The sequence below is a fragment of the Ammodytes marinus genome (genome assembly GCF_949987685.1).
Source record: "Ammodytes marinus genome assembly, chromosome: 18".
In the NCBI taxonomy this organism is placed as follows: Eukaryota; Metazoa; Chordata; class Actinopteri; order Uranoscopiformes; family Ammodytidae; genus Ammodytes; species Ammodytes marinus.
This window is the reverse complement of record NC_137222.1, coordinates 7,083,096-7,095,592: the sequence shown is the minus strand read 5'-3', so window position 1 is coordinate 7,095,592 and position 12,497 is coordinate 7,083,096. Positions and strand designations below refer to the sequence as shown.

Below are 12,497 nucleotides of genomic sequence, written 5' to 3'. Positions count from 1 at the left end.
AGTATGCCTACCTGAAAATTATACTGTATCTGGAGTAAATGTACATAGCTTTCATAACTGAAATACAAATTTGAGGTAGGCCTACTTGTAGCCTACTTTACTTGAGTATTTTATTTGTATGTCATTGCCATGTTATGCTAACCCAATACAATTTAGAGGGAACACCTTTACATTCATTTGACAGCTTCAGTAACTGTTTTTTGTTATCTTTTTTTTTCTTTAATATTATGGGACAACAGATACATGAAAATAACCATAGCAAAAACAAAATATCAAATAAACAGCTGAAAATGAATAGAAGATTATTTTATAGTCAATCATTTTTCATGTAAAAACATTTCATGTTTCCAGCTTCTCTTGCAGCTTTTTACCTTGCATTTTTATCATTTGGAAGTTTAGTTTCTTGACACATGTCTTTATTAATATAATAACAATTTGATAAGGTTAATATTGTAGTATATGTAGTTTTCCTTTGTATGTGCATTAATGTGTAAAAACAGTTTTAATTATATTTAGAAAACTGCTTATAGTTTATTTTGAAAATTCCTATACATGCGTGATGTCATCAAACCGCGACAGACCACACGTGACGATATCGCTCTCAATGTTTATGTCCTTAGATACGTAACACCAGCCGTAGTAATGTTGGTTTTACATAAATGTTTTGCAGTTTTACGATCATCGGACTGTTCGAGGACGATGCTGACCGTCAGTCGGTTGTCTCGGTCCAGAATCGGTGCTGTATTTTACTCTCGTTCTCCAGGACTAGAACCAGGACTACGACCGACCACCGCAGCAGTCAGGACGAGGTTTCAGGGGTTACTCTCCCCACAGGAACAGCATGGTTCTTCAGGCAGATGTGACGCTCGTATTATCAGTTACCGAGGACTCTCAACTTCACCGATTGTGAAAAGTGACGCTATTGGAAAGATCCAGTCGACACATTATCAGCTCGTTTACACGTGCAAGGTACCAGTGTTTAAAGACACAATACTGTCGCTTTGTTTAAAGGTGGAGTCAGCAGCGATGTTGTAGTAGGCCTATCTATGCCTGTTGTCGAAATCCCCTGTTTTTCAAAATCAGTTAATATCTCCTCACGATCCGCTATCTGTCCGTACTGTGTGCTGAAAAAAAAATCAAGTGTAGGCTATACAGGCTGAGGCTGGTATGTAAACAAAAGGGTATAGCCTAAGCCAGTGGTTCTCAACCGGTGGGGCGCGCCCCCCCGGGGGGGCGCGGACACTCTACCGGGGGGGGCGCGAGGGGGATGAAAAAAAAAAAAAAAAAAAAACTTTTTTTTTTTTTTTTTTTTTTCAATTTTTTTCCTGATATGTAGCCTAGTTCAGAGATGATATGTATTTTTTTTCTTTCTTAACTTTTTTTGATAGGTAGTTGCCAAGTTCATCACACAAACACTCCAATCCACTGATATGAGATCAGTTTGCAATTTTCAAGTACTGAATTAATGGTAGGACTGTGGCCACTGGTCTCTGGTCAGCAAAGGTCTTGAAAACAGCATAAGTGTGCTTGTGACATGCGTGCCACCCATGCATGTGTATGGGCACGTGTCCCAGCAGATTTTTGAAATCTGAATAAAAAAATGTAAGTTTGTAGTTAGCAAGTGTAACATGTTCTTAGGGCAGCATTTCATAAATAAAGGTTTATTTTTTTAGCAAGATATTTGGTCAAAAGCTAGTTGTCATCCGTCCCTCTGTCCAGTTGTTAGGCATCTGGCTGCTAGCAAGTTATGTTGTCTTGCTAATTTTACTATTCATCTGAACTGAAATAAATATTGACTTTTTCCTTTATTATCTTCGCCAGAATGCACCAGAATGCTTAGATTACATGTTAAAAACACAAAAAAATCTTCTGGGGGGGATGCCCCCAGACCCCCCTTCAGGGGTTTAGTTTTCTGACAAACATTACAATGGATACTAACATGATTTGGGCATTTGGGATTATAAATCATCTTTGAATTGGTTGTACAGCATATCACATGCTATTAATTCAGGGGTGCGATGGCCACCCCACTCTAGCTCTGTGGCCCACCTTGGCCACCCCCAGTCAAAATTTCCTGGAATCGCCACTGAGACACACACAACTCCGCGTTCTGGCTGCACAGCACATTAATCGCAGGTAGCATTTTGAGCTAAATCTGGCCACTTTCCAAATCCAAGACTCAATAGTTGAAACATTCTCTGAACTGGGTTGTTAGACAGCAGTGTTTCCCATTGATCATAGACTTTGTTTTGTGAAACTCTATCTATCTATCTATCTATCTATCTATCTATCTATCTATCTATCTATCTATCTATCTATCTATCTATCTATCTATCTATCTATCTGTGTAGGGTGGTGTGTGTGTGTGTGTGTGGGGGGGGGGGGGATTGTCAGGGTCGGTGGGGGGGCCCAACTGCAATGACCCAGCTTTGGGGGGGCCCAGCTTGCAGAAGGTTGAGAACCCCTGGCCTAAGCAAAGGGGGCCCACCTTAGCTAGCAACATTTACAGAGCCTAGGCAGTGTGTTAGCACTTCTTTATTGACACACACAATTGGGGGTTAACAGATTAGAGCCCAACCCCTTTTACCTCCTGAAGTACCTTTTCTATGAGACTGAAATCACATTTTGGCAGACGTTCACTTCTTGCACTACACCGGCACAAATAGGCATGAGCACATGACCCATGTCCTCCCCTCCCAACACTGGCTCCTTGTTAGTTTTTCAAATGTTTTTAAATATTGTCTTGCTCTATTTGGTGTGTAGGTTGCTGTTCAGAGTATTGTTATACTTATTTTATATCTAAGATGCAGTATATTGTATCATTATTTTGCAGGTTTGCTCCACCAGGTCCATGCAGAAGATTTCCAAGCAGGCTTATCAAAAAGGTGTCGTCATAGTGACGTGTTCAGGATGTGAGAAACACCACATCATCGCTGACAACCTCGGCTGGTTCTCCGACCTGGAAGGGAAGAGGTTGGTGTTGCATTGCGACTCCTGAGCATAAAAAAACAATATGTCATACGATTCATAACAAGTAGATATGGGACCGTTCCAATCTCCCTATCAGCTGTCGATATGGCCGTAACTCACTTGTTGGATATAGTATTGGCGTCACAGAACCAAGTACCAATCTATAATCCATAGTCTAATCAGGTTAAGCCAGGTCCCTTTTGACCACATCCTCTTGGACATCAATGATGCTGTTTTTTTCTGCTGTTCAAAATGCACCAGAGAAATTGCCAATTACTGCATGTACAGTAGCCTATATTTCTGAATGACTCGAGTGGTGTGTTGCTGTGTACTGTGTACCTTTAGAAACATCGAAGAGATCCTTGCTGCCAAAGGAGAAACCGTGAAGAGGATCGAAGGGAGTGCTGCTTTGGAGATTGTGATGGATGAATGCTGCAAAGACCCACAGAAATCGGACAATGACCCAGAAAAAAAATAATACTGTGTAATTTATCGTGTGTATTTGTACTGTCAGATTTTCATGTTTAATTTAATTTGAATAAACACATATTATTTTTAATTTGTAATGTAATTTTTATGGAGTATTGCAAGGAAGAGTGGGACTAGCTTTAAATAGCAGGGGCTAAAACTATAATCCCAGCTAAAGGATTTAATTATCGTAGTTAAAGGCTGTGAGACAGAATACAAGCTGTAGTTTGGTCTGGCTTGCTGTGAGACTGTGGGAAATAAATGAAGGGGCATTTGCAAATTATGTAAATATAAAAAATTAACAATTATTTGGAGTGATGGCAGTTTTTTTTTTAATCTTTTTTTTTTATTTTTTTTTACAAATCATAGCCTCCCTATGTCTTCAGATAGATTGGTTAAGACATTTTGAAGGACAATAATGCAATTAAGCTATTTTTTTATTTACTTATTCAGTGCCTTTTAAGATGTTTTACGGATCTGCACGAATCCTTGATTGACCTTAGTTTGTGTAAACAATCCATGAAACAATCCCACTTTTGGTTTAGAGCGCGTGATGTTTGTTATCGCGAGAACAGTGCATTGTTGTTGCTACCGATAACTGCACTCAGCACGGCTATCTTGACTCTTACCACCTTTCCTAACTGTTTGGGCTAATATGGATTTATTCGGATCCTTAGACGAGGTGGAGAGGCCACGGCATCATCCTTTCCTCATCGGGGTCAGCGGAGGAACCGCCAGCGGCAAGGTCAGACATTTTTATTTTCAGCCAGAGGACGGAAAGTAGCTTAGCTTAGCATCGCTAACGTTAGCATTTAAACTGTCAAACTAGTGGCACGCCCACTCGCTCAGTAAATACTTAATCTATCAATTTTATATATTAATACCCTAGAGCACTCATTATATACCGGCTCCGTTCATTTGAACTCCTTTGCTTACACCACTTGAGGACCTTATTTTGGCGCTGAAGAGCTGCAAAAAGCTAACCAACTAGCAGCGGTAATAAAACTGTCAAATTCCCCGCAACGCCTGACAGTCAGCTGATAAACAATACTTGGAGAAGGGTACTGATAAAAACTAATTTAACACTTACTTTAACCTAAACACAAACTGCATTTTAATTCGCCCTTAACCCAATAAATCAACTTAACAACTCTTAGTGTTGTCACAATTGCATTAAACTAAGTAGGTGCAGAAGCAAATGTTACCTACAAACTGAGCTACTGTTGCTCCCCTCCTATTTCATTTGTATACAGAATCTAATGATGATGATAAAACAGCCCTTATGAAGTGCCTTCTGTACCGGTGCAGTTATCGTGAAGCGAAACTAAAAGAGCTGCTGGTGACGTTTAATGATTAATTCAGAATCTTGCTCAAGCTACTCCAAAGATGGAAAAGTGCCAATCATAAGTTTGTGACTACTAATGCCCCCACCTTTTATGCTTGGTTGAGGAATTTTATGAAAAAAAATTACCTGCCGACTGGATATATTGATAAAAAAAATAAAAAAAATAACCGAAGTGGTCTTAACTGAGCCCAGGGCACTTTGTATTTTAATCACAGTTAAACCGCAGTCGGTTTAACTGTGATTTGTCTTCCTTTTTATATATTTTTACTGATATGGATGGACATCTGTCTGAAACAAAGCTGCATTGAATAGCACTGAAAGCATTATGACAGGTCGTAAATAACAGTATCCAATTCACATACGTTTTTCTTCCCCAGTCGACAGTGTGTGCCAAGATCATGGAGCTCCTCGGCCAGAACAAAGTGGACCACCGCCAGAGGAAGGTGGCCATCATAAGCCAGGACAGTTTCTACAGAGTCCTGACTCCAGAGCAGAAGATGAAAGCGCTGAAGGGCCAGTACAACTTCGATCATCCAGGTACGAGTGACAATTTCTTCACAACAGCACGCACCTCCCTGTGTTTATTCAAAGTTTCCCTGGGGCGAAGCTTTGTGTTTTTAGAAATAACAATACCAGTATTCTCTCACCTGTATTGCTTAACCCATTCTTCAGAGGCTATTCTGTTTGGTAAATATTTTGTATTAAAGGTTACACCACCTGAAATAATAAGCAGCGAAAGATAATATTGGACTGTGGTTGGACTGGACAAATGTTAAATAATGGCCAGTAATGCCTGTTTATTACCTCCCCAGTCCCCGTCATGCATTTTTGTCTATTATATTTTCCTTGAGGCTAATGCTGGATGTTTGGGATGTATATGTTTGATAAGAATACATTGGATGTACTTTATATGGGTAAAAAGATACTCAAGAGGGAATTCTGTAGTAGACAAAAACTTGCTCTTAGCAGACTCTGCACTAATATGTATTTAGACGTGAAGTTTAACGCTGGTGCTTCCTGGGGGGCTAAATGTTGTAATAATGCCTTTTCCAAATCAACTCAAGAACTTATCGCATTGTAAAATCCGTTTCCGTTTTACAGAGGCATTTGACAACGAGTTAATGTACAAAACCTTGAAAGACATTGTGGAGGGAACTGTGGTTGAAGTACCAACGTATGATTTCGTCACCCATTCCAGGTAGGAACGAAGCACGAGAGCAATGATGAACAATGAGAAATCTGCTTGTTTCTTTTTTTCCCACAGAACAAACAATTCTCATTGACGTATTTCTTTTTTTCCAGGTTAGAGGAAAGGATCACGGTTTATCCAGCCGATGTGGTTCTCTTTGAGGGCATCCTGGTCTTCTACCCCCAGAAGGTGCGCGATATGTTTCACATGAAGCTCTTCGTGGACACAGATTCAGACGTCAGACTGTCTCGCAGAGGTACGTCGATGTCTCTTGCTCCCTCGCACACTATTTCCAGATTTCACCGAGGCATATCAGTTAGAAAACAAATATGTTTCTCCTTGTAGTTCTGCGAGACATGAACAGAGGGAGAGAGCTGGAGCAGATTCTCACTCAGTATACAACGTTCGTCAAGCCTGCTTTTGAAGAGTTTTGTCTGCCTGTAAGTACTATGGTTATTGTCACCGATTGTGTCCTTTTGGCAGACATTATAAATAAAGTAAGGAAGTGCTTAATGAAGACTTTCTGATCCTCTCACAGACAAAGAAGTATGCCGATGTGATCATTCCAAGGGGAGTTGACAATATGGGTAAGTGTAATAATAATAATAATAAAATATGCTTTTCTGCTAATTTCTACAACACAAATGCTTAACAACTCCTCTGTCTTCCATCAGTGGCCATCAACCTCATCGTACAGCACATCCAAGACATACTGACGGGGGACCTTTGCAAATGGCAGCGCGGGTCCACGAACGGACGAGGCTTCAAACGGGCCATTTCAGAGCAGGGAGAGTTGCAGAACGGAGCCACCAATCCAGCAGGGAAGAGGGTGCTACTGGAGCCCAGTTGTCGGCCTCACTGAGACTGTGGGGAGGGGGGGGAGGGGGAGTGTGTGTGTGGATGGACTGTGAATATAAGCTTTGAGTTGGGATAGCTGCTACTGAATAGTGCTGGATGGGTCAGCAACTGGCTCACCCTTTTGTTTGAGAGAGAGAAAAAAAAAAAAAGAAGATAACCACAATCCCATGTTGCAAGCACAAAGTGCTGCAACCTCTTAATAATTTTAAAGGTAATTATTGGTGCATAACGGATAGATTATGCTTTTTAAAGTGTAACAGTCTTCCATGATACCGTTTAATTTTTCCATGTTGACCGTGGTCAGATGACCTGTTACTGATAACGAGCTCGATAGAGGTGAGCGAGTAGGAAGAGATTTTTAACGTAACATCAGTCACGCTTTTGCACTTTGGTCTAATATTTATAAATACGTCTATGTTGTTTGAATTGTCAGGAATATATTTGAATTATATTGATACTTGTGTGTTTTAGTTGTCTTGCTTCCTCTATTTTAACTTATTTAGGTCGAAATAGGCCAGATGGTTAAGTACAGCAGTGTCACACCAAATTGCTATCGAGTGCTTCCTTTTGATTTAGAGTTGAATACATGCCTTCATTTTTTTTAAGTTCACTTTCCACCGACCATTCTGTACAACAATAAATGGAATATCTATTATTAAGTTTTAAAGCGTAAGTCTGATTTATATTTTCAAGATGAAAACGAAAGCTTCTGACTGACACCGTGTGTATAGAAACAGAGCTGTTAGTTTTATTGGAGTTTGATAGCACAGTGTGATGTGTTGGTTTTGACCATTATCCCCAAAAAAAGGAATTAAAAATGATTTTAACTACAGCACATATTTGGAATGACAAACGCACACGTCACCGGGGACTTCAGTCGCACACAAACACTCGTTCACACGCCGACATGACTGGGACATGATTGTGATTGCCTGGATGGTTCCTCTACACCTGAACACGGCACACAATGATTCAGAATGACATACATAGATCACAGCATCTTTAGTGTTTTATCTTTTTGTGTTTTTGCTTTGCTCTTTTTTTTCTTTTTTAGTGCACATACGTATGGCACTTGGGAGAAGCTAAGCTCTTCTCGTAAGCATAAACATCCTTTTTAAGAACAAAAGGAGCAACTGTATATAATACATTTCATAACCATACATGATTCTTACACAAAAATGTTGCAAAACAAATTCAGTCTCTTAATGGTCATCCTCCCCTTCAAGTTCAAATCTCCTCACACTCACACGCCCGCCCCTCCCTACAGCAGATTCTCAGGTCCGGAGCTTGCGTGTTTTGACTTCACAGTTCAAGGCAGGTTGCTCTCGGAGTGGGGGGCTTTCTGCTGTTCGTGGGGGAGGGGGGGGGCTCGTGAGTCAAGGAGAAGGGTTGCAGGAGATGACCGACAAATGGCACATACATAAAAAGGAAGAGGAAGGAGCAACTTGAAGAGCAATGGACCATTCAGCTTAATCTCACGCACACGCCACAGCTGCACTCTAAAACAGAGAGCCCAGGGAGCAGACTTATTTGGTTATTTTTCCGTAGCGACTCCCTGTCCACTCTGTCTGCCATTCTTCTTCGCTCCTCCTCCATGGCAACGGGGCTCCCCTTCCCCGTTTCAACCGTAGCAACCGAATCTCACCGCCAGAGCCGCAAGTTATCCCAAATTATAATCTCCCAGAGCAGCAGAGCTCTTTGTAAACCTCAGTCACTTGTCCGTAGTTTGTTCTGCATGTTTAGCTTTTCCATTCGTCGTCCTCTCATTCTGTAGTAAAGTGGAGTTAGTGTCATATGAAGCACAGTTGGAGGTCAGTCCGTCTCGGCGGGTTGGGCTCCACAGAGAGCCCCTAGGTTTTCTCCTCGCGGTCCGTCTTGCGCCGTACGATGTTCCTGGGCTTGATCTTCAGCGACAGCTCCCACAGCGCCTCCTCCGCCAGGTGGTCGCTGAAGTCGTTGAAGAAGCAGACGATGTCATCGTTTCGTTTGAACTCGTAATGCCTGTGAGGAGAAGAACGACAGGGGGGAGGGGGGATATCCATGTTAAATGGAAGACTTTTTTTATGCCGCTTCAAATGATATTTAATGGAAATTCTGATGCTATTTAAAAGGTACTTTTAATATAGAATATTTATTATAAACTCACGTTGATATACTGTAACAATATATTTCAAGACTCAAGATGTTTACTTTATTTGTCATATGCACAACAATTACAGCAGCAGTCATTGGTAATGAAATTCTTAGGCCAATGAAATAGCTTTGTGAAATGTGTGTGTGTGTGTGTGTGTGTGTGTGTACTCTTAATAACACAATCAAAAAAAGCTTATTCGGAATCGTCACAAAGACAAAAGCCTTCTCTAAGATTTTATTTTATCCTACAAAAAGAATCCACCAAAAGATGTAAGACCCTTTGGAAAGGAAGTACAATATTCAAATCAATGCTTTTTTAATGCTTTTAAGACCCTGGAAGGAGGAGGAGGGCTAGGTTTGATTAATGCAGTCAGTCATTAGCGGGTAAACAAACAGCCCCGTGTGGAGATGGCCGCTGATGTTGAATATGATGTTGACATTAAAATTTAATGAAAAACAAAGCAGGCCTACATTGTTTTTTTTCCTGCCAGTGGCAAACAAGCGATGACATTTATTACAGTGATTGATGTGTTACAAAGCTCTCTAATAATCCATCAATATTACGTGCACCTAGTCGCTGCTGTACATTCATTTTGGTGGACTTACACTTGCTGGAAGCGCCGCATACTGTCCAGGATGTTGAACTGCTGCCAGCGTTTGGAGAAGTTGACCTTGCCGTCGATGAGGTCGGGGTTCCCCAGGTGGACGAAGGTCAAGTCCTGCAGAATGAGACCCCTGGAAAGAAGAGAAAAAGACGGAAGATTTGTGTAAAGTTGTGACTCAAGGCTTCAAAAAAAGACATTTGGAAGTTATTGGTGTTGGTTCACGTACAGGTACGGGATGCATGGAGGCTCCACTTCTGACAGAGCGGCTCTGTATGCTCTGAAGGAGGAGGAGCTGTCAATCAACGTGCAATATTCCTCCAATCCCTGAGAAGAAGAACAAGGAGGGAGTGAGATATGAGAGAAAAATGATGGACATATTCATGATACTTCTCTATTAGTCGATGATTTAGATACAGACTATTTTGGTAATTTTAAATTGTATTTTATGTCTAAAGTATTTTATCTGCTAGCCGTGCTCCCTTTCCCCTAAGTGGCTTTTGTCGCTTGTCAGGATGCCATTGTAAATAAGGACTTATTCTTAATGTGTAGCGCAAAGCACTTTATATTTCTACCCTACTTAATCTTATTGAATTTTACTAATATTGTCATGTCTATATTAATGTGAAGCTTGCAATGCATGTCATGTTATAATTGTAAAACACATTAATCTGCATTTCTTGCATGAAAGGTGCTACACAAATAAAGTTATAATTAAAATTAGAAATGACTTGCCTGTTGAAATAAAGGTAAAATAAATAAATAAATAAATAAAATACTGACTACACCAGCATCACACATTCCTCTCACCTCTGAGGTCTGTTTCTGCCACTCCAATCTCCTGATGGGAGCAGAGTCCAAGGCGGAGAGTATTGCCAGGTAGGAGTTGAAATTATTCAACTTTCTTAAGTGCTGTAATGGAAGAAATTAGTATTAATTTACACGTTTTTGCTTCAAACGCCAAGGAAATGACAACAATTAGTATATTTGGGTGTAAGGTGACAAACCTTCATTATCTTGATGAACTTGAGAAGCAGCTTCTCTCTGTCTTGAGCTTTCTCTTGCTGGATTATCAAAGAGCGGACCCTGTAGGATGAAGAAGGGGGGGAGAGAGTGTGGTGTGGACATTTGTGAGTGTGAGATGGATGTAAGAGGGAAGCCAGGAATACATAGTGTTTGTGGTGGTAGCTCCTACCAGTAGCTCATGTTGTTAAAGTGCTCTGTGAACTGAGTCAGGTTGGGACTCTTCTCCTCATTCTGCTCCTTGGCCCAAAGCAGAACCTCAGGAATCTGAAGAGGGAAACGAGGTGATTACGTGGAACTTCAAAAGCCAAGAACACTATTAAAAAATAATAATTCAATATAATCTCCTCAGGGATTAACAGAAAAAAAGCCGATGTACCTCAATTTTATAGAAGAGCTCGGCGTCAAGGAGAGTGAGTTGATCTGCAATCTCGTGACTGCGGAAGTCGTGCAGAGTCCCGGGCCTGTGAGGACACACACACACACAGAGTATAGAGGTGATGTCTTCAATTTAAAAAAAGTTTGACTAAATAGCAGATCAGTTGGAGTCACAAGACTTTCCAGACCATCGTGGTATGTTCCGTGACACATTATAGCCCCTTTGGGCACTCTGTAAATGTGAGAGGATCATAACACTATACTGACACATCTCATCCCATTCTCAGAGACAGCTGACCCTTGACCCTGCTCACAGTACCTTGCAGAGACCCCTCGGGCAGCCAGCGGCTTGAGTGAGTTGGTGTAGCGCAGCAGCTTCTTCTGCTCCACCTTGTCCAGGATGTTCTTGCGGAGCACGCGGGCCAGGCTGAGCTCGCCATTGCACACCAGCGTGAACACAAGGTCCATCAGCTGCTTCAGGATGTCCTCTGTCAGCTCCACCAAGCTGAAGGAATTCAAATTAAATCAGTCAAAATTGTGATGGAGTGAACATGGAGACAGCTACATCAATTGGTTGTTGTTGATTAAATGTCAATAAAACAGAGATTTGGAACAAAGGGAGACATCTGCGGAAGCGGTTGCAGACATAATAGGGACATATTTTCTGGTTATAGCTATCAGCAGTCGATAAAGTTCAGATAATAGGGATTATTGAGTTCCATTAAACACTAATATAGAGCTGCAATTCACTGTTAGTGTAGGAGTTACTCACCAAAGCTCATCCACCACGCGAACCAGCACAAAGAACGTGTTCTTGCTGACTCGCTTCTTGAAGGTGTCCGGACTGTGGCAAAACCTAGTGTATGTGCTCTGTGGTCAAGGACTGAAACAATACTCTGTGTGGATTATAAATTACGTTTAACTAAGAGGTTTACAAGCTCAGGCATATTTATGCTGGATGGATCGCACGACACACTAAAGAACTGTTAATGCCATTTCGGGAGCCATTCCTCACTAGCATGTCTTAAAACTGTAACAAAATGTTACAGTTGTATGATTGCTCCTAGAAAGCAAGCTTTTTTCCAGTAGATCATAGCAGGGGAAAAGCTCATGATTGACTTGCTCTCTTGAGGTGCCATTAAGCTAGACACACAATCACAAATATCCCCAATGCTTTTAGGAGTATGGTGTTCTGGAAGAAGCCTCCATCTATAAATGCTTTATGTTGAAAGAGCAGAATGAGAGCAAACAAGACAACAAAGTATTTCCTTGGTAAACAATGATTTAAAGAAGTCTTCTGCCAACAAAACCAAACGACTAAGCTTAAGAGTGACATATTGACTGGTTTGAAAAGGATATCTGTAGTGTAGCTTCTTAATGAGTTCCTCGGGGGTAATAAAAGTCCTATATGTAGTCAGAAAGGCTTCACAGTACAAAACGAGATCTGTTGAAGCACAAACAAGAGGGAGAAAAGAAGCCGTATTTCAGTTGAAGAGTAGACACAGCTCCCAATTAGCTAACTACTAAAGCT

General features: G+C 41.0%; 3 protein-coding genes across 6 annotated transcripts in view; 2 read left to right on the top strand and 1 right to left on the bottom strand.

The window, feature by feature from the left end:
* The first annotated feature begins 590 nt into the window (after nucleotides 1-590).
* On the top strand, nucleotides 591-3,478 carry dnlz (DNL-type zinc finger). Its single transcript, XM_080046862.1, has 3 exons — nucleotides 591-969; nucleotides 2,834-2,973; nucleotides 3,316-3,478. The coding sequence occupies exons 1-3, from the start codon at nucleotides 643-645 to the stop codon at nucleotides 3,446-3,448; spliced, it is 600 nt and encodes a 199-aa protein (XP_079902988.1). The 5' UTR covers nucleotides 591-642; the 3' UTR covers nucleotides 3,449-3,478.
* A 552-nt stretch (nucleotides 3,479-4,030) lies between these two features.
* uck1 (uridine-cytidine kinase 1) lies at nucleotides 4,031-7,466 on the top strand. The gene is made up of 7 exons (XM_080046861.1): nucleotides 4,031-4,183; nucleotides 5,161-5,320; nucleotides 5,885-5,981; nucleotides 6,086-6,228; nucleotides 6,318-6,412; nucleotides 6,511-6,559; nucleotides 6,647-7,466. The coding sequence occupies exons 1-7, from the start codon at nucleotides 4,094-4,096 to the stop codon at nucleotides 6,832-6,834; spliced, it is 822 nt and encodes a 273-aa protein (XP_079902987.1). The 5' UTR covers nucleotides 4,031-4,093; the 3' UTR covers nucleotides 6,835-7,466.
* A 90-nt stretch (nucleotides 7,467-7,556) lies between these two features.
* The window catches only part of rapgef1b (Rap guanine nucleotide exchange factor (GEF) 1b), a 44,669-nt gene continuing 39,728 nt past the window's right edge, over nucleotides 7,557-12,497 (bottom strand). For all 4 annotated transcript variants that reach the window (XM_080046857.1, XM_080046860.1, XM_080046859.1 and 1 more), the window contains 10 exons: nucleotides 12,326-12,410; nucleotides 11,739-11,831; nucleotides 11,286-11,471; nucleotides 10,968-11,052; nucleotides 10,761-10,855; nucleotides 10,573-10,651; nucleotides 10,376-10,477; nucleotides 9,795-9,892; nucleotides 9,570-9,698; nucleotides 7,557-8,831 (listed from right to left, as the gene is read on the bottom strand). In XM_080046857.1, the coding sequence (XP_079902983.1) occupies nucleotides 8,681-8,831; nucleotides 9,570-9,698; nucleotides 9,795-9,892; nucleotides 10,376-10,477; nucleotides 10,573-10,651; nucleotides 10,761-10,855; nucleotides 10,968-11,052; nucleotides 11,286-11,471; nucleotides 11,739-11,831; nucleotides 12,326-12,410 (1,103 nt within the window). In that variant the 3' untranslated portion in view covers nucleotides 7,557-8,680. The remainder of the gene's footprint in view (nucleotides 8,832-9,569; nucleotides 9,699-9,794; nucleotides 9,893-10,375; nucleotides 10,478-10,572; nucleotides 10,652-10,760; nucleotides 10,856-10,967; nucleotides 11,053-11,285; nucleotides 11,472-11,738; nucleotides 11,832-12,325; nucleotides 12,411-12,497) is intronic.

Excerpts from the sequence above, each read along its gene's own strand:
- uck1 (XM_080046861.1), top strand. The coding sequence starts at position 4,094 with ATGGATTTATTCGGATCCTTAGACGAGGTGGAGAGGCCACGGCATCAT. Across the intron at positions 4,184-5,160 it reads GAGGAACCGCCAGCGGCAAG|TCGACAGTGTGTGCCAAGAT; the intron begins GTCAGACATTTT and ends TTTCTTCCCCAG. Across the intron at positions 5,321-5,884 it reads GTACAACTTCGATCATCCAG|AGGCATTTGACAACGAGTTA; the intron begins GTACGAGTGACA and ends TCCGTTTTACAG.
- dnlz (XM_080046862.1), top strand. The coding sequence starts at position 643 with ATGTTGGTTTTACATAAATGTTTTGCAGTTTTACGATCATCGGACTGT. Across the intron at positions 970-2,833 it reads AGCTCGTTTACACGTGCAAG|GTTTGCTCCACCAGGTCCAT; the intron begins GTACCAGTGTTT and ends ATTATTTTGCAG. Across the intron at positions 2,974-3,315 it reads TCCGACCTGGAAGGGAAGAG|AAACATCGAAGAGATCCTTG; the intron begins GTTGGTGTTGCA and ends GTGTACCTTTAG.